A 22,821-nucleotide genomic window follows, 5' to 3' on the forward strand; every position below is an offset into this window, starting at 1 on the left:
ATTAAATATAATTATATACAATTATATATCACTATAACTTTTTCCGCAATCGCAAATGTTGACAACAGTTTATATTTACCAATTTGCTGCAAACATACTTTATTATTGCTAATACTTTATTATTGCTAACTATTAGCAAACATCCTAAATACATCTTAGAGGGAGAGAGAGAGAGAGAGAGAGAGAGAGAGAGAAGGGAGAAGGAGGGAGAGAGATAGCCAAATTCTATCAAAAACAAATTTTTTAAAATCTTACTACAAATTTTTAAAATATAGTAAAAGGCATTTTTGATGCAAATTTTGTATTCAAAAAAGTAAGTTGATGACACGTAAGGAGCATGAGAATAAATGTCGACAAAAGTCAAACAAGGCTTATAAGTAATTTAACAACAATATTACGACAAAAGTTAAGCAAATCTTGCTGACCTAACTATATTACAAATTATCGATAAAAATCAAGATTCATTGTCATACGGTGCCACGAGATGGATTAATAATTATTCATTATCATCACATTGTAAGATACACATGACAATATTTCAGCAATAAAACCAAATTGTTTGTATTTGGTATCATTCTGTTGACATATTTGATTACAGATTTGATCTGCATTTGGTATAAATATGTCATCATATTGCTATTACCAAATCTGCTTTGATATTAACTTCAATTTTTCCTGGTGAAAAAATTTCGCTGAAATTATTCCACATTTTGGAATATTTCATCAAAATTACTGAAAATTTGCTGAAATTTGACTGAAAGTGAATTTTTCAGTTAACTGAAAAATTGTTGAAATTGAACTGAAATTTCACTTACTCTGAAATTTCTTTGAAATTTTATTGAAATTTTTCTGAAATTTTTGCTAAAATATTGCTAAAATTTTGATAAAAATGAATCTTTTCTAAAAATCGCTGATATTTGTTTTAAATGTTGAAATTTTACAGAAAAATGTTCCAAAACGTAGAATAACTTCAGTAAAATTTTTCCAGCAGGGTTGATTTCAGAAAATGTTCTTTAGATATAGTTTACATTGCATATTCTATTGCAGATATAATAGGTTCTAGGGTAATATTTAACTTTACATTAGGAGATATCTCTTCAATGACCTTGACCTTAACATATGTTATATATAAATATATTGCATGTTATAAAGGTGAAGATACTGATTAATTTTTCCTTATAAATTAATCAGCGGTTTCGTATAGTTTTCGAGATATATTAGGTGTGGGAAAAAGTTCGTGGCGTTTTTTTAATGCCATCTAACGGGAAAAACGCCACGAACTTTTTCCCACACCTAATATTTATGAGATATATTATATGGGAGTACATTAATTTTAAAGGAGATTTTCAAGAGATGGCGTAATACTATCGCATCGGGCCATATTGTTGCTATCTTTATGTTCAAAATACCATGTAGATTTAATTTTCAGTGTGTCGAAGTGTAAACAACATTGTTTTTTTGAGCATTTAATATGTCGAATTTTGTATCAATAAGATGCAATTTGCGGGAAGCTTTGCTTTTTTGCTTCTATTTGAAGAAAAGTACTGCTGAAAATTAACGAATGCTGTCGGAAGTTTATGGTGATTATATTCCATTGATTTCAACATGTGAGTACTTTTCAACGCTATAAAAAAGGTGATTTTAACACGGAAAACAAAGAACGTCCAGAAACCAGCCGAAAACATTTGAAGTGGAAGTTTTACTCGATCAAGACCCGAGTCAAACGCAAGAAGAACTTGCAGAAAGATTAAATGTTGATTAATCAACGATTTCCAAACGTTTGAAGGAATGATTCAAAAGCAAGGAAATTGGGTGTTGTACGAGTTGAAGCCGAGGAACATCGAAAAACGCAAATGAAGACCTGTGAATTGTTGCTTCAAAGACACAGAAGAAAAAGTTTTTTGCATCGTATCATGACGGATGATGAAAAATCGATACGTAACGATAATTCGAAGCGCAAAAAATCATAGCACAGGCGAACCATCATCGATGGCAAAGCCGAATATTCATGGCGCCAAGATCATGCTCTATATTTGGTGAGATCAATTGGGTGTAATGTATTATGAGCTGCTCCAACACAACGAAACTCGCTAGGGAACGCTACCAACAACAATTGATGCAATTGAACCGAGCATTAAAATAGCCAGATTACGCGAAAAGACAAAGTGATTTTCCAGCACGACAACGCTCGTTGTCACCACACGTCGTGAAACCGGTCAAGGAAACATTAAAAGTGCTTAACTGGGATGTCACAGCTATATTCTCCAAATATTGCTCTTTCTGATTACCACCTATTTCAATCGATAATTTATGGCCTGTCTGACTTCCATTCTTATGAAGATACCAAAAAATGAGTCATGGATAGTCTCAAAAAATATGTCGTTCTTTCATGAAATCTTATTACCAGAAAGATGGGAAAAAGTAGTGGCTAGCGATGAACAATATTTTGAATAATCAATTTGCAATCATTTTTTTCAATAAAGCCGTATTTTTATCAAAAAATCCTTTAAAATTAATGCACACTCCCAATATATTTAAATTAAATTTCATATTTAAAATTTCATTATTTTCTATATATGACACCTATATGATGGATATTGTACAAATATATTATATATAGAATCAGAATTATTTCAAGGTAATATTTACATTTTGGTATTACTACTGATCTTGTTTATCAGGTATTAGAAGTAACTCTTCCCCCCCTCCCCTGCTACGGAGTGCATGACTTCTACACGAAGCGACTTTTGTAGACATAAACGATACCAGCAAAACGAATGAACAATGTTAATAATTTTATTAACATTAAATTAATTTTAACCAATTTCTATATGCAGCCGCATGTATGATCCTGCTGTATGGAAAAATCCGCCGCGAGCATGATCCTGCTGTACGAAAAAGCCTGCCGCAAATATACTTTGCATAAATAGAGTGAAACGTGTGAATAACCGTCAACGCTCATACCCATACAGGTCATCATATGGATACCATATACAGGGTGTCCCATTTTAAATAACGACCTCAAATTTCTCTTGAATACATTTTAGAGAAAAATATTTCAGACAAAAGTTCTATGACTTCGAGGGAAATATAAGATGGTACCATTGGTTTGACCTTGGGTGGCGTTGTCAAGGTCATTTTGAATTTTTTAAACGAAACCTATTTTTTATTACATATTCTTGTAATTCATCCCAAGAGCTTTCCAAAACACTATAATAAAATATTTTTTTATTAAGTATTAGGTGTACAACTTTGCTTCCGCCGTTTTTTTTCCGAAATTCGAGGCTTTATTGTAAAAAACTGGTTATACATTTATGATTCAAAGTATTCCATCGCTGGCCACTACTTTCTCCCATCTTTCGGGTAGCGTACGAATCTCGCGTCGAAAAAACTGGTCATCTTTTGAGGCTATCCACGAATCGATCCAATTTTTCTTCATAAGACCGGAAGTGCTAGTCAGCCAGGCCGTATGCCATTGATCGAAACAAGTGATAGTCAGAGGGAGCAACGTCTGGAGAATACGGCGGGTGGGGTAGGACTTCCCATTTCAACGTTTCCAAGTATGTCTTGACCACTTTCGCAACATGGGGTCGAGCATTGTTATGCTGTAAAATCACTTTATCGTGTCTCTCGTTGTATTGCGACCGTTTCTTTCAATGCTCGGCTCAAACGCATCAATTGCGTTCGATACCGATCGCCTGTGATTGTCGGTTTTAACAGTTCATAATACACTATGCCGAGTTGGTCCCACCAAATACAGAGCATGACCTTGGACGTCAAAATCACTGTTCTTGAAGCGTTGAAACCACTCACGACACATTCTTTCACTAATAGCGGTCATAAGTATTTGAGAATATTCGATGAGCCTTAGCCGCAGATTTCTTCATATTGAAGCAAAAAATTAAAACCTCCCGCAAATGATGAGAATTTGGCTCGTAAACTGACATTTTTAATCGAGAATAACTTTATGATGCAGACACAAATCGACTAATGTTTCTATGGGGTTATGTTGACAGATGCCCAAGTTTATTGTATGACGTCTATGATCTATTTATTTCGACCACCACTTACCGCTAAAGCCATCTATAGGAAAACGGCGGAAGCAAAGTTGTACACCTAATACTTTTCGAGCTATAAAACTTGCAAGTTGCAGCATCGCTGGCATTTGCATTATTCAAGCTGTTCGCTCTAAATCACTTGTGTTCAGGATCATATCCTGGATACTATTTGTTAAGATCAAAGTCATTGAAGATTATTTCTCTTATTTTCATTTTTATATACAAGTGAATTTTCAATGCAAAGATGAAAATAAGAGAAACAATTTTCAATAACCTTGATCTTAACAAATGATATCCTGAAACAAATGATTCTAAACAACATTTAAATGATTTTAGCCATCGGTCGGACATCTTGGGTAATGCAAATACCGGCAGTGCTGTAACTTGCAAGCTTTGAAAAGTATCTAATGAAAATATATTTTGTTATAGAGTTTTGGAAAGGTCTCATGATAAGTTATAAAAATATAATAAAAAATAGGAGATTCCGTTAAAAAATTCAAAGTAACCTTATTCTGACCTTGATTACGTCACTCAAGGTCAAATCAATGGTACTCTCTTATAGTTCCCCTTGAAGTCACATAACTTTTGTCTGAAACATTTTTTTCTAAAACTTCAAGAGAAATTTTAGGTCGTCATTTAAAATGGGACATCCTGTATATCCGGCGCTCATACCCACAGATCATGGATATTGTATATATTCGGTGTTCATAGACACACACAGATCATCGCATGGATGCCATATATGATGCTCGAATGAAAGGGTTAAAGTAGAGAAAAGTTTTTGAAAAATTGTGACAAAATAATAAATTTTCTGCTTTTAAAAACAAATTTCTGTTTTAAAAATAAAAATTATATGAGAAATTATTTCCTTAATCTTGACAATATATGTCAATATGCCATTGAAGGTGAGTCCGTTTCAATATTTACCAACAAAAATTATATGGAAAGAGACGGAAATGTGATGTTATTTCTTAAATTTTTTTTATTTATAACTTTTTAAAGAGGGACGATCGCCAATTAAAACTTGTCGGAGGTCACAGAATCATAATCATGATAACATATATCAAGATCAAGGTCATCGGAGATAGATCTGTTATTTTCAATATTTCATTTAGCTATTTCATTTAGCTAGCACCCGATGGCACTTTACAATTTTTTCCGTAAGTCGAATGCCTTTTAAATACTCAAAGATCAAATACTTTTTCAAATATCTGTATGCCTGCGAAATTTGATATGAAATTCAGTAATTAATGTTCTTTCAAAAAACGACATTATCTATTATACTTGTCTATTATACTTGTCTATTATGTGAAATTTGAATAAAATTGTAAACTCATTTCATTTGCATTAAATCTCTGCCCACATCGTTGACACACACACACACACACACACACACACACACGTGCGCGCGCGCGCTCCCACCTCCCCCCCCCTCTCTCTCTCTTTCTCTTTCTCTTTCTCTCTCTCTTCCCTCCGCCCACTTAGAAACACATCATTCCGAAAACGTGCCTGCAAGACTTTTTACCTTTCTCACAGTGGGTCACATACTCGTCGTGGGCCCTTATTATCACAAAATCTCGATAATGTGAAAAAAATCGTAGAAAATCACCTTATATTATTCTCTTTTTTTTATTTATTCTGAAAAGCTCTTTCAAACGAATTCAATCAATATCATTTAAGATTAGCCAATCCTTCTCTCCCCTGCCTTTCGAAAGTGTTAAGGTAGATACTTTCAAGATTAAATAATAGATTTTATTATTCCATTGTATTTCTATAAGCTTCAATCTATATTTCGAACCACTCAGAAGTTATTTTTTGACTTAGAACTTTTGACTGGCACTGTATATTAGAAATATTTTCTTATATCTATTACAGATATTGTATAAAATATTTAATCTGTATTTTAATAATATTTCGAATAAATTAAACTTATATAAAATATGTATAAAATATTTATGTATATTTTAAAAAGACAAATAGAATGTTTACGAATATTTATCAAAATATAAATAATAAATAAATATTTATAAAAATAATAAATATTTTGTGCTGTTTGAGTAGTGATCACGATTCCGACTTTCTAAACAAAATATAGTAGTTTTAAAAATTATTTCAAAATATATACTTGGCATATTAAGCCTGAGGCGTTTATATGGCGCTAGTACAAATATGTACGACCTGTAGCAAGGTTAATGTGGCCGTATGGCTCATGGTAGAAGAGACACACAAAGAAGAGGTAGGCCAATGCGAAACTCGTCAAAGAAGGCGAATCCCGTTCACCGTTGTACAGCACTACAGCTTCGGCCTCGGCACGGATCGCCAACGAAACGAGAGAGAGCGGCAGTCAATCGGTCACCGTACACGCGTGCTTTCAGCGGTGTCTCCGGCAGTGTTTCGAGAATTACAAACTCTGCAAATTCCTTCCCTCTTCTCTCTCTCTCTCTCTCTCTCTCTCTCTTTCCCCGTCTTTCTCCCCCGACCCGTTCATACATACGTACATACGAAGTGGATTGTTCTCTCTTTCTCTCTTTCTCTCCTCGCTATTCAGGACTCTGAAACTCGTTTCAGTCAGTCACGGATTGTCCGTTGTTCCCTCGTTGTTGGTTCACCCGTTGTTGATCGCGGGCAGCAACTCACTGAAGATAAAAACGTGGATTTATATTTTTTTCTTGATTTGTATTTTTTTCTTAATCATCTGATCTTTTTGTTGAAGAATTAGTGAGTGCGCATAAACGAACGAGTGTTTATGGGTATAGAAGAATGTGGTAGGATGCGTATCCAGAAAAGATGTTTCTTGCTGAGTCTCTGCCTCTTAGGCAGAGTCACTTTTTCCTTAACTGCCGTCAATACTGAAATTACTACGTTATCCGGTAAGCTCTCAAGAAAAAAAACTCATTCTGATTGAAGAAAGAATCTTAAATTGTATATTAATAAAAAATAGCGATAAAAAAATTTTAGTATAAAAAAGTATTTTCAAATCATCATTCAAAAATCATATTTTATAAACAAAAATGGGCACGTTAATTATAATATTAAATTTGTTAATATGTACAAGCAATACCAGTAAAAAATATCACATCTTCGTAAAAAGTCTTAAAAAATAAGATCTTGTCCTCTTATGATCATTATATCTGCATAAAAAAATTTATAAGATTATTCTCTCTTTTTAAAAATTATTTAAATTTCTGAATCTAAAATCTAACAATTCCTATGTCTAAAAAATTAGATTTTTTAAAGATATTTTTTTTATACTTTTTATATCCCTTAAATATATGCTTGAGTTATATATGTAAATAAAAATATAAATACTAATGAAAATACTAAATACTAATAATGTAAATACTAATAATGAAAACAAGGGAAGTTTATAATTTCCTTAGACTTTACTTCTTAATTTTAAGAAAGACATCGGGATATGTATTTTAATAATAACACGCATTCATTAAAGCAGTGAAACGCGCAAGTTTGCGTGAAGCAGCCGGAGATCTTAATGACTGTGTAGAAAATGCGCTCAGATTCTCTTGCCATATTTGCGTTAGATCAGATTAATTAAAAACAATCAGTTTTGATATTATGTTTCTTTATATATAATTCCCAATAATATACTTCGTGAGATATTTATTTGTATCAATAGCTCAGTATAACAATTGCACACCGTTTTATTCAATGAAAGTTTAATTAAGAATAATTTTACTTATTTGAATTTATTAAATGTTTAAAAATATAAATACCGAACAATATTTACGTCTATTTGATAAATTTTGAATCTATTTTTGAAAAATTTGTGTTGTATATAACATATTTCACATATTTCAAAAGATTTACTCAAATTTTTGTGTTCATTTAACATAAGATGAATATATTAGAAAATAATACAGATATAATGTAAAAAAATGATCACAAAGAAAAGAATACTGACAGTAACTGTTTGTAAACAAACCGAAAAAACATATTTTTTCCAATAAAATTAACATTTATATATGTTAAATTAACCCACATTTTATTCATTCATCTTAGAATTTAAAAACACTTTATTTTTACGTTATTTCACTTACTCATAAATTGTGTCATTTTGACCCTAAGAAATGTTGAATATCAATTTAATACATAATCTTTAAATAACATAATCACATATCAAATTAACATTTGAATATATTGAAATTCAACACAAACTGTTAATAAAAACATAAGTGGACCGTTTCTAACACAAATACACAATTTTTTTTACTATGTATCAAATCATCAAAATACTAATCGTCGGGCTTATCATTTTCTCCTTCTCTATCGAATTTACATTGAATTATTTAAGCATTAAAGATCCAGTTTCCGAAGTAAAACAAAAATAAACACTTATGCAATAAACTAGGACCTGGCTACTTTTTAGGCGGGTGTCAATAACTATCTCGACTACCATGTGGCAATATTTATTGCAATAATCAATATATATATTTTTCAATATTTTTTTCATTTATATATATCAAATACTATATATATTTTTATTTTATTTTATTTTCATTTTACACTAGAAATTCATCTTTACGCAAAAATGAAAATAAGAGGTACAACTTTCAATGGCCTTGATCTTGACAAATATTATCCAGGTCATGATTCTGAATAACATTCAAGAGTTTTAGCTAGCAATTTTAGGTAATGCTAATATTGACGGTACTGTAATTTTTAAGCCTTATAACTCGAAAATTACTTAATGAAAAAATATTTTATTATAGTGTTTTGAAAAACTTTACAGAAGATACAAGCTACGAAAATATGCAATGAAAAATGGGGGAGTTTTATTTAAAAAATTCAATTCCTTATTCTGACAATATTATACTCACGATCAAATCCACAATACCATCTTGTGCTTCCCTCCATCTGTGTCACATAACTTTTGTCTGAAACTTTTTTTTAATCCCACCTCCTTCTCGAGTTATCGCTAAGGCGATTAAAATGAAACATCCTGTATATACGAATTTATATTGAATTATTTAATCATTAAAGATCCAGCTTTCGACCGTCGAAAATTTTTCTAATATGTAACGTTTCTATACTTAAAGTGTAAGACTGATGATTGATCGTTTGTACTATCACCATTCGATCTTATAAAAAAAAAGCCCAATATATCTTGGTTTAACTGATTTGTTATCACAATTCAATATTAAGTGTAGAATAATATGTATAAAAAAATGTTACTTCTCGATTAAGTACGTAACAATAATTGTTCTAAAGAATTATTGCTCACGATAAATCTTTTCTTAAATAATATTAAACCTTTACGATTTCCTATTCTTAATTTAAACATAAAAGACGTTACTTAGTGAAGTATTTTGTTCTTCTAAGTTCTTGTCGTAAGCATTTTTTTCTGAATGGTCACCGTACATTGATTTTAAATTAAATATACTACTGAATAAAAAATAGGAAAAAATAGGAACTTTAGGACACGTTCAAAATTATACAATATTCTGAACACCGTAACTCGGTGAAAAATTATCGTAGATAAAAAATTAAAAAAGCATTTGAAAGCTTGATCTCTACTTTCGAAATCGATAATTGATATTTCAATGTGAGTGATTCTTTATGGAAATATACGGACATAAATAGACCATCAAATCTGAAAATTTTGTATAAATTTTATAAAGGTTCAATTTGCTTTTTTGAGTGCTGTTATTGAACATTGAAACAAAAATGATCACTTTTGCTTCAACGTTCAATAATTTGGTGAAGAAAAATCGTACAGTATTCAATAAAAAAGCAAATTGAAAATAAAGATTCACTCTTTCGATTGCCATAAACCATATTTTTGTGTGATTTTTATTTCACATTATAGATCTTTACAAAATTTTCAGATTTGACAGGTATCCATTTGTGTCCGTATATCTCCATAAAGAATCAGTCAGATTGAAATATCAATTTATCTTTCAAAAGTAGATTTCAAAAGTAGAGATTTCAAGTTTTTTTGATTTTTTTTATCTAATTTTTCACCGAGTTGTGGCGTTCTGCGCAATATATATTGCGCAGTTTTAAGCGTGTTCTAAAGTGTTCCCTATTTTTTTGTTGAATAGTGTACATCGAACAAATCACTAATTTAATTACTCATATTGTTTCTATTCATTCATTTTCAAAATAATTTTTTGTCCACACCATTGTAATGCAAAAACGGTATTATTAGACAATAGCTGCGCAGCTGGGAGTCATTTTGTCATTCAGTACTTTGCAGATTTAAATAGAACTCAAATATTTTATACGCTACTTTTAATAATACTATAAAAAGTTATCCTCCAATTATTAGGAGCCGAGATAACAATATTTTTCAAAAAATCATTCTAATTTTTAAGATTAAGAATTCCATCTAATACCAATTTGTCAAGGAAAAATTGAATTTGTTGTTAAAAAATTCTCATATTTTTTGCTGCTGAAAAAGTTTGTTTAAAATCATTGGAAAGTTGAGAAATGCGAGCGTGGCAGCGCGTCGGGTGGAGTGGACGAAGCCGGCGCGCGGTCGAGGGAAGATCTAATCGGGCCGATTCGCACGTATCTGATTTCGTGCATTAAAATTTGTTAAATTTACATTTTCTCAGCAATAAATTGACGTAGAAATTATTTTTTTTAATCTGAGTAGCTCGATGAGATATAAACCAATAGCTTAACCAAATGTTTCGCAAAATAATTGAAATTTTTAGTTCTTCTTTTCTTGAATTTGTATTTTTTCGATTTATTACTAAAAAATCACGTTCTTTTTGGAAACGTATTATAGATATGTTGATGACATTGTACTCTCAATTCAAGAGTGAAACATTGTATACATTGATATGATTGTAAGTAATTTTAATAGTTTTCATCCTAAATTAAAATTTACAGTAGAGCTTGGTAATAGTTTAAACTTTCTTGATGTAACACTAATAAAGAAAGATAAAACTCTGTTATATACGATTAGTATCACAAACCAACTTTTTCGACACGATATTTAAATTATTTCTCGTGACATCCAATGTGACAGAAAGTGGGAACGATTTTGATCTAACGGACGGAATCCGTTACTATTATCACACTTTAGTTTTCATGAACAAAACTTTCGATTAGTAATAGACATTTTATTGAATAACGGATACCTTCTCAATAATATTTAATTATATCAAAAAAAGACTTTATGTAAAATTTAAACAATTTAACAGCAACGAAATTAGTACAAATAAAAATTCACAATCTGCAGTCTTTAACAACCTTTTTTACTGTTTCCTATGTTCTGTCAAAATCAAAGAAATTCAAAAGATTTTTTTCAAAAATAACAAAACTGTTAGCTCGGCTTACGTGGTTACATTTAAATTCTTTCATTAGAGTTCAAAAAGTCAAATTACATTATTTTTAACATTCTAACGTAGTATATAAAATTATTAATTGTTCTGATTATAACATTTCACATACGTAGGCCAAACGAAAAGATTATTAAAAACTAGGGTGTCAGAGCATCAATAGATATATTAATGAACACACGGTTATTACGGAATATAGATGGAATTTAATTACGAATTTGATTGGAACAAATATTAAGATTTTAGATGAAGAAAAGAATTACAACAAGCGATTAATCTCAGAGTCTATTTACATTAAGAAACAAGAAAATGGTTTAAATTTATAAGATACTGAAATGTTGGATTCTTTATATCATGAGTTATTTTAAAAAGAATGATTTTTCCAAATTTTATTTTTAATACGTATACTTGTTATTATAACTCGTTTGACTTTTCATTTTCCTTATATTTATTATACTTTTCCTTCACTTATTAACGTTTCATAATTTCATTTGATCTCTTCACTCTTGAAATGTCTTACTGTACGCACAATCTAAATTATCTGATCATCGTCAATATGTAATGTAAGTGTATCCAGTTTTTTAAATAATTTTTTTGTATTAGTATTTTATGTCTTTTATTATTTTTCATATTATTGTATTTTGCAGATGTAATTCGTTTGAGTATTTAAATAGTTAAAAGTTATAACAGACAATTTTTATATTTATTATATTGACGAAATACAATAATAAGCGATCAGTACATGTTCAAATTTACATAAAATTTTTTCAAACTTACATTGAAGATGACCCAATAATAAGGGTCGAAACGTCTGTAATTTTAATAAAAAATAATAATAACGGCTGTGGGAATCAATGTTTACGAAGGAGTTTATTAGATTATCTTATATTTATTTAATTTATTATATAAACCTTGATTTGATTTCGACGCACAATACAATAGAAAATTGACATTTCGATTCCTTTTTGAGTCATCCTCAGAAAGAATTATCCATAATAATAATTTCTTATTCCGCAATTAATCTCTTTAAGTCATTTTCTTCAAGGATTATTTATAATACAAGTTCTTATTCCGGAAATTCTGTAATTTTATTTCATTTCTGAATATAAGATATTTTTGCACATCAACAATCTATGCTGATTCACTTTGGCTTTCTACGATTAAAATGTTTATATGTTATTTAAAATGCTCCTCGCCCCTTATTGAGTGGCTGAGAGCCGCCGAGCGGCCGAGATTGCCGAAAAAACATTTTTGGTCAATTGAAACAAGTGAATTGTGTGAGAAGGAGCTCACTATCTCATTCATTCTCGCCGAAGGCGAGCATACGTATATATTGTACAGCTAAGGACTTCGATTTTTTCTCTCGGTATTTTTTTAAAACTTCCAAAAATTCAAATTATTTCGTCTTTACGTCAAATTTAATTGTAAATGATAAGGTTTAGTCATGCCGCACAGACTATGAACATTAATGTAGAAAAGTGATCATTTTTGTGAAAAATCAGTTTGTGAAAATTTCCGAAGGAAAGAATTGAAGTCCTTGAGTGTACATAGGTTCGTGGTTAAATGTGTGGCTACCGATTTCGTCTACCGCCATTTGATTCTATGTCTACGTCAACACAGAATTCTTAACTAAATACTCAGGAGCCTTAAAGTAGCACAACTCACGATAACATCAAAATGATTAAATTGAATCGTGATTGATCAAAAAATGATTTTTAAAGTAAACATTATGGAGCTATTTTAACATCATGATAATTTTTGTTCTGTTTGAATATGTTTTTCAATTTATTGCATATAATAAATTTTAGAAACATTTCTGTTAAAACATTTCATATGACAGAATTCTTTCAGAATTGTTATACATGTGAAAGATTGAAACATTTCTGAAAATTTTCCGCAACAATCGATGCTGTATAGAAGGGAGTGCCCCCTCCAAAATCTAACCAACACTACAATATGACCATATATTTTTATTGGGTGGCTTTTGCGTCGCGTAGAAAGTCATAAAATATATTTTAAAGTAGAAAATTTTTGTTTCATTTAGTAGAAAAGATCGAGATATCATTTTTCAAATTTTTTAAAATAACTTTTTAATGAACAGTGACCGTCACCTAAAACCTGTTGGAAGCCACTCAGGATTATTGGAGGTGGCGGCCTTATTCTATACATATTTATCCATTTTTTATTTACTTCATACGTTGACATTAAAGTATTTAATGAAATAATTACGCAATAGTTTAAAAAAATGAAGTATATATATCTGTAAAAACAAAAACTTGTCATCAATACAAGATCAGTACAAACAAGATGTTGGAAAAAACATTGGTTTAATTCAATTCCTATTCTTAGTTCTGACCACAATCTCATATTATCAAAACTCATATCACATGTAGCAACAAAACTGTATAGCCTATATTATTATTATTATTATACAATTATTATTATTATTATTATTATTATACTTTTTCAAAATAACATGGAAGAATATACTTTTAATTCATCGAAATTAAAATACACTGACTGTTTTCAATTAGAAAACAAGCTTATTATTAATATGTTGATAAGTGATTTCCGATAACTTGCTCACATTTGCGATTTATAGCGATTTTATTGAACAAATAGACTTCATTGAATGTTATTATTATTAATTTTTCATAATCTTTCAAATATTTCTTTTCAATTCCAATTTCCTTTCATCCGCAATTGAACGCACACACACATATATAATACAATCTGCATCCCTTTTGACAGAACTTGCCACTTTCTGAGCGTTATTGATAGTACGTGAGCGGTATCTGTAGTGTTACACGCATGAGTCTAGATTTTTAAAAAATTTCAAGTAATTTCATTACTAGTATTCTTGGAAACTTCTCCTTATAAGGAGATGGCAAGAATTGTAAAATGCAAATGAAGTAAGCCATAACTACCCAGTTAATCAAACTTGCAAAGATAGATTTTGAGCAAAGTTTGTTATAAGATTTTTGATGCCTGAGAGACAAATTTCAAACAGAAACTGGTAAGCAAAATGTTAGCAAAATATCGACAGAATAGTAACAGATTTGATCAAAGAATGTTAGCAGATTGGTCTCATCTGAGATCGCATATTGTTTTATTGAGCATCTGTTAACATTCTATGCTAGTAGAAATTAAACAGAATCTGACGGCGCAGAAACCAAACAGGATTTGCACACGATCTAATGATAGAAATCTAGCAGACTAACGGTAAAAATCAAGCAGATTGATTCTCTCTCTCTCTCTCTCTCTCTCTCTCTCTCTCTCTCTCTCTCTGTTCTGTAATATAATATAAAATTGTAGAATAATATGATGTATATGTATTTATTTGTATATTTCAGCTTTAATATGAATAAAATATATTTAATTTATTAATACAATTTTATTAATACAATTTATTAATACAATTTTTTAAAATTATTTCTTCAAAATAAAAAGAAATTAAATTTCATTTTAAGAAATTTTTTCAGACTGATAATGTTACAATTTTAATACCTAAAAAACAGCAAAATCTCTTATTTTTGCTGTCAGTATTGTGCAAATCCTGCTCGATTTCTATTGCCAATTTCCTGATATAGAATGTCAAATATTCTATTTGATTTCTGCTATCAATTGACATAGAATATTTAACAGATACTATTGACAAAATGGAAGCAAAATGCGACTTCAAATGAAGTCAATCTGCTGACATTTCTTGATTAATCTATTGTCAGAATGCGATCCCATGGTGCGGAATACGGAATTGGCGGAACGCTCGTGATCAATTCCGCAACATTCCGCCGATTCCGCCGTTTTCTGTTGCGCAAATTTATTTCTTTTGCGGATTCCGCCGATGCCTGCATGTGTGCGTACATGTACATATGTATACTCATAAAAATTAGCCTTGTTAAGCTGGTTTAAATGGAGAAAATGTCTCTTACAAGCGCATGATTAATTAACATACTGAAGCGTGATGTTTGGATTCCCATCTAGATGCTTTTCGGGTTATGTTTAATCCTTGTTTAACATTTGGTAAATAACAAGAATGGAGTAATATCTGGTTAGCATTCAAGTGGGAATCTGAACATAACCTCGAAGATAATTAATTAAATCTCCAGATAAATAGGTCAGAACACGAATGTGTATATATAGGATGATTCAGAAAAAACGTTTGTCCTTAAAGTGTCATATTCCTGACTTAATTCTAAGATGATTTTTCTTTTGAAAATTTTGTCTGAAGCTTTCAAATTACAAGAAGAAATAGTTAGCGTCCATGCATTTACGTGCAGCAAGCAGCTGACTGCTTTTCTTGGTCATGAATGCAGTCAATGCACTGCGCAGTGAGTACAGTTCATGCATTACTAAGGCACTGCGTGAACTGCACTCACTGCACTCACTGCACATAAGAAAATCAATCAGCTGCTTGCCACACGTAAATACATGTTGTGTTGTTATACGGACTTACAGACGTGTTTCTTTCTTCTTTGCGATTTTCAATCGCCGAATAATCATTTGTGATTGTCAGTAATTAATTAATAAATTGGTTAACGTATTCCTCGTTTCATCAAATAAGTGTAATCGAAATGTCAATATAACGTTGAAACGTAACAATTTATAAAAGAAGAAATTCATCGTGTGATTTATTATATAATATCTGAAGGCATTTAACATTTGAGTGAAGAAAGTGATAGTAAATTTATTTATTGTAAACCGTTGTGTCGAGCACTATTACGGTGTGCATCCAAACTTTTTCCTTCGACTGTTTCAAGAAACTAGAACAAAATGGAATTATTGAACATCTAAAGTAATAACAATTTTATAAAATAATAATAAGTTTTTAAAGTGTATTTGGCTTACGTTTTTATTTTTACAATTCTTTGACTAAGAAGTGCGATCGCTTTTCTCATAAGTATGTAATAAAAAAAAAAATGCTATGAGTGCAATAGCATAGATAAAAAATTGTTAAAGAAATTTTTGTAAAAATGAGAAATTAGACAATAATTGTGTGCTACAAGTATTGTAACGCCTATTGACATAAAATTAAGTCTAACAAGTTTTTAATCGAATTGTAAGAAATGCTTTTAGAAATTCGTACTGAAATAATTATTTTTCACGATTAACTGGAAAGTGGATGGAGCAAAACGGCTTATGAATTCGAATTCAGTGACCCAAAATCTATAAGAAACACCTCTTCTGCTTCGAAGTACTCTTCAAAAATTTTTTTTGTGGTCTTGTAATTGTTTGATTTGTATGTCAATAATAATTTTAATTACGTGTTTTTCGCATGTAATTATTGTCTAATTTCGCTCTTTTATTTTTTTGACGATTTCATCAATGTAGTTGAAAAAACAATCCGATACACAAAAGAGTTCAATATTCATTTTAATTTTATCATTCTAATTTATAATTTAACAAACCTATTTGTAGTATGTATCATATTTATAATTTAACGAAATCATCATATTTATATTTATAGTAGATATCATATTTAAAGCATGTAAAAGAGATAATGTAGTAGAGGGGAAAAGAAGAAACATGTTTTTATAAACATGTGAATGCGTCCGATTAGTATGCGCCTCATGTGTCTAATCGTGAGCTCTTCCCCGTCTTCTCTATGCAGCCCGTGATACGATATTTCTTTTTGTAATTTGAAAACTAAGACAAAATTTTCACAAAGGAAAAATCATTTTAGAATTAAGTCAGGAATATAACACTTTAAGGACGTTAAATGTTTTTTCTGAATCACTCTGTATAATATACAGAAAGGCGAAAATATAAATCAAAATCAAAATGGATATACAAAATGAAGTTGGGGCAATGTCCCTGTACGGGATGGGCCATTTAAAATTTGGAATTTAATTTGGCTCTAAAAAAAAAACGTATGAATATTTTTCAAAGTTTATGGCTTTATTGGAAAGGTAGTACATTGCCATTAAACATGAAATATAATTTCATTCAAATGACTTCCACGGCTGGCTGCACAATACCCCATTCTATCAACCCAATTTTTCAGTACATTTTCCATTTTGTATGGGCGCGTATTTCATCGATGGCAACTTTGATTTCATGTTTTAATTCTTGAATCGTTTCTGGCTGATTAGTGTAACTCATCCTTGACAGTTCCCCATAAAAAATAGTCCAGCGGAATCAAATCGCAGTTGCGAGAGAACGGCCAATTGACATCAGCATTTTGGCTGATTATGCGATTTTCGAAGACAGATCAGCAAAAGATTTCCCAATTTTGTTCAAGTGTATAGCGACTCATTTCATAAATTCAAACAAAAAACTAAATTTCTGATATGTCATAAATGTTATTATGTCTTTCAAACTCAAAATAATCGTAGTTGAAATTCCAAACGCTAGATGGCCCATCCTGTATGTATGTGTGATTTTCGATCCGCAGAAATTTAGTTTTCTATGTCCCATGAAGTGGAATTTACAGATGCCCAAGCCAATGACAAACGCTATTCGCTCTAGTTGATCTAATAAAAATAATCTACGAGAAGACTCTTGTAATTGATCAGCGCTAATTGCGCATTCTGGAAGTTCCACTCCATGGGATATAGGAAAACACATTTATCGGAATTGGCGGAATGAAGCCACGACCAAGCATGAATATTCTGCTGATTCCGCATTGCGCCAATTCTGTCACCATAGGACCGCACCCTCAGTGTGTTGACATTTGGTTATATTTGCTTACTGGGTAATTCGAACGGGCAAATTGCTTGGACTAGAACTGTAAAAGGATTGTGAACAGACTGATTTTGATAAAACTGTGGTTAAATTTTCAATCTTCTATATGATAATTGTGCGTTGATATGTAAGAAAGTTGGCGTAGCTGAAGATGCATGATTATACTTTTTCTTATTCGGTCAACAAGAGTTTAAATCCCAGCAGCGTTAACTTTTTTTTTAAGTAATAATTAAAGGGATAATTTTTACATTGTGTGTTGTAGAAAAAAATTAAGTTTGGAGAAATGTAAAAGTAATTGTTCATACACAATTACCTATGTACAATTTTATATATAATTATATATAAGCAATTTTTTTACATTTCTCTAAACTTAAGTTTTTCAAAAACTTATAGGGCGAAAATTATTTTTTTAGTTATTTTTAATGTTTTCACATTATATTTTATAATGTAATTTACTTTTCTTCTTTTTTAAGTAAAAATACTAATACTAATTTTTTATTATATATGTATAGTAATAAGTAATGTGATTTCTTGAAGTTTGAATTATTTATTAATTATTATAAAATTTAAATATTGCTGTACAATTTTGAAGATGAAAATCAAATACAAATTAAATACAAACAGGCCACACACCAGCATGAATATTTTATAATATATAAATAAATGGATTTTAAAAAATAATAAACAAAAAGTATCAATTATATTTTCCTCTAAATATGTTCACAGCATAAAATGTTTTTGTAAAAATAATATACTTCATAGTACTCATCCTATTTGTATTTTAAATGTTTTTTACGTTGATTTTCATTCATGAAATTGTATGGAAACGTCCAAATTTTATAATAAATAATTAAAATTTATTTTTAATTAGCTTACTTTTAAAACATTATTCGTAAAATTTAACTTATTTCAAAAGTTTTTTAAAACATTTTTAAGACATTTTTGGAGAGTTTTAAAATGCAGAGTTGACAACACTAGCTGATACTTGCATCACAGTATTTTATGGCTGTGACATGAACAGTCACGAGATTAATCAATGAAAATGGAGATTTCAAAAACATGAAGGATATTTATTTCCAATTTGTCATCTCTAAACTTCAATTTCTCAAAAACAAATAATGCGAAAATTATTTTTTTAATTATTTTTAAATTGTTTTCATATTATTATTATTAGTATTACACTAAGAAGTAATTTTACAAAAGAAAAGATGTACATAGAAGGATGAATATATTTCATATATAATAATGTACGTTTATGAATGTTTATACAAGTTTATGTATGTTTGTACATAATTGTACATATTCATGCATGAAAAATTGTTTATTGGGTTAAAATGCGACACTTAGGCTTAAAGTATTTTCTTTCAATTTTCCCTTCCAAATGATCTATGGCTTATCTCATTCGGCATTTTATGCTTGCAGTTCTTGCTATCTCCTTAAATCAAACGTTTATATTTTATAGTATGTCAGGCATATTTAAATCCTGATATTGTAATCATATTTTACAATCTCTTGCATTCTATAAAAAGAATTTGCTAAAAAATGTGCATTTTTACGAAAATTCCCTGATCAAAAAATTTCGCTGAAATTATTCCAATAATTATTCCAATAATGTTTTGGAATATTTCAACAAAAGAGTTGAAAATTTGTTAAAATTTCTAAAAGTGAATTTTTCAGCTAACACTGACAAATCGTTGAAACTAAATTGAAAATATTCTGAAATTTCTCTGAAATTCTTGCTGGAATTTTTCTGAAATTTTGCTAAAAATGAATTTTTCAGCTAAAAATCGCTGAAATTAAACTGAAATTTTTCTGAAATACTGAAATTTTACCGAAAAATGTTCCAAAAGATAGGCTGTGTATGAAAATAGCCGCTTGAATCTGAAAAACCTGGAATCTGAATAATTCACACAAAAATATAACATGTTCTTCTAGCTACTATTATGCAATTCACAAATGTAATATTTTTCGATATATTTTTCCATAGACATTATTAATATTTTTTGAGGGAATAGGGGGTGTCGGATATATATTAAAAATTTAATAATTTCAAAAAAGTAAAATATTTCTAATAATTTTACTAAATATTTAAATTTCTTAAACATTATATTCTTTTTGCTAATAGATAACAATGGCGAAGGTATTCTAGGAGTACAGTCTGTTCATACAGAATGGCGGAATGATACAACAGAATTAAAAAATGTATATCCAACAAAAGAAGCTGACATCAAAATTACAACTGAAGCTAAGAAAAAGTCTGTAACGGACTTTAAAGTCAAAGGCGATCAAAAATACCAAAAATTCGTCATCAATGATGACTCGCAGGAAGTTGTAGACTTCAACACTTCAGTAATGTCACCGATTTTACCTATGATTTTACCTGAAACAAAAATCAATCAATCTTCAGCGATAATAAAATCTATGAACATTATGAACATAACGACTCCCTTTCTTCTTCACGGAGTACCAATAGTCGCTATAACGAAGACGGTGTTACCAACTAATCGTGCTGTCCAGAATATGACAAGTAAGACAGTGGGGATTCCAATGACGAAAGAGATAATGTCATCAAGAGGCAGAGACTTAAATATCACTGCTTCAGAGCCAATGAATTCATTGCACGCTAATATCACAGATCTCAGTGACATCAGCATGGATGAGAATGACAAAGAAATTGAAGGTAAATATAAATAACAGATATCAATTTTTTCTTAGATATCAATTCTTGTTAATAATTTATGACAAGGTAGAAAAAACTACTAAATTATTATTATATAAATATAAAACTATTATATAAGTATATTATATAAATATAAAACGTATTCGAAATTAATTATATTAATATATTAAAAATACATTTCGTAAATTAAACAATTTACAAAAAGATTATTGTTACAACAATACATGCTCTTTGTGAGCATACTTTTGAAATAAATATAATTCACTTTGTTTTTAATTCATATTCAATATATGAAATTAAAAGTAAGATTTGTTTCATGTTGGATGAAGTCATAAGATAATTTTAAACTTTTATTTCATCATTTAAGGTCTATCTCAAATAATTACATAATTAATATTCACATAATTTATATAAATAAAGCACATGTATTTAAAGCAGCTAAATTTTGATAATGTGTGAATGTTGCAGTTCATTTTATCAGGCTTAGGAGCAACTTGATATTAATTAAAGTTATTCCATCAAAGAATTTTTATATACGCTCGTTATATTTTGTGATCAAAAAGTATCCGAATTTTATTTTTTTTTTTAAATCGTGGAAAAACTAAATCAAATCCGTTTACTTTGCTCAGTTTTGATACATATGTTCTTCAAGTTTGATAAAAAAATCGTGGCATTCCTTCAAGTCGTTTAAGAATGATAGCTATTTATGTCAGTGAAGATTTTTGTACGCGGCGATTTTTATCGAGTAAAGAATTTGTTTGATTTTGCGTTACGAAAGAAATAATAATCTTTTTTTGTTTTTATTTATTCTTTGTAATTTTAATGTCATTCGCAATTGCAAAATTTTTCTCTATTGAATCCTGCTAATGAATTTATTTATTGCTTCAAAGTTATGATTTATGTCGTTCATAGACCGTAATTGTATCTTTATTTAGTACGATCAAATTGAACAGTTCCTTAGCTGCTTTTGTATCATATATTGGATTTTTAATCCAATTCTTCCATTTCTCATGTGGATTTTGACACTAAATTTTGAGTGTGTATGCTTCATGATACTACATTATAACACTGGCCCTGATAGCCACTACTACATCATACTTTCAAAGAAACTACAGAGAGACTGTAAAGATACAAAAATATCCCAATAATCTAAACAGAGAAAATGGCTACAGCAGAGAAGAAGAAGCAGTAGAAAATCACATTTTCCCAATCACTCAAGATTGACTTCTTCATTCTCCTACTTTCTTTCTTCCCCTACTCTGTTTCTTCCTCTCTATCTCTAAATTATAAAAGATCATATAAAAGGGTATATAAAGGAGGAATAGGCTACTTCTTGCCCTGATGAAATAAACTATAACGTTCATGAAATGTTGACATTCCATGAATGGACATGAACGGAAATAATCTGCGAAATGTATAGCTTTTATCTTGGAAAATCTTGGAAATCATTTCCAAAATTCTCAAGAGAGTCTTCGTTGAGAGCTTAAACAATCTGATCAATTGTCTCTAGGTGGAGAGTATATCGCATCACATAACGAAACTGCCATAAACATTTCTTCGATGTTGTTTCCGAAAGCATCAATATGTATCCATGGAAATCGCACTTACTCAGTAGGTGAGAACATTGTCCGAGACTGCGAAGAGAAGTGCATATGCTCCGAGAATGGAATTATGAATTGTCAACCGTTATGTATTTATCCTTACGTTAAAGCGGGCAGAGAGCTTAAGAATCATATGTGTCAAGAAAAATTGATTGCTGAAGAACCATGTTGCGCCCTTATTTTCTGTCCTGCAGGTTTAGGTATGTCTTTTGTTTGATTCTATTTTTCTTATTGTTCCAAAAATGCCATTAATTTATTTATAGACATTTACATTTATTAACATTTTAATTTGCATATTATCTGCTGTATATAAATAGAACGAAAAAATTATATTTCATAATTTGTAATTATTATACGTACAATATATGTCTAAGCAACATCACAAATAGCATAAACTATTTATACAGGGTGTTTCAGTAACTCTATTACAAGTCAATATCTCCGTTACTGTTAATAATACGCGGAAATATCTAAAGCATTAATTGTTTAGT

General features: G+C 30.0%; 1 protein-coding gene across 2 annotated transcripts in view; it reads left to right on the forward strand.

Annotated features, from left to right (window-relative positions):
* Nucleotides 1–6,776: 6,776 nt before the first annotated feature.
* Nucleotides 6,777–22,821, forward strand: part of LOC108694194 (putative epidermal cell surface receptor) — a 62,814-nt gene continuing 46,769 nt past the window's right edge. For both annotated transcript variants that reach the window (XM_018203545.1, XM_018203544.1), the window contains exons 1-3: nt 6,777–6,928; nt 20,175–20,729; nt 22,240–22,530. In XM_018203545.1, coding sequence (XP_018059034.1) covers nt 6,805–6,928; nt 20,175–20,729; nt 22,240–22,530 — 970 coding nt within the window. In that variant the 5' untranslated portion in view covers nt 6,777–6,804. The remainder of the gene's footprint in view (nt 6,929–20,174; nt 20,730–22,239; nt 22,531–22,821) is intronic.

The sequence above is a fragment of the Atta colombica genome, unplaced genomic scaffold (assembly GCF_001594045.1).
Source record: "Atta colombica isolate Treedump-2 unplaced genomic scaffold, Acol1.0 scaffold117, whole genome shotgun sequence".
Lineage (NCBI taxonomy): Eukaryota > Metazoa > Arthropoda > Insecta > Hymenoptera > Formicidae > Atta > Atta colombica.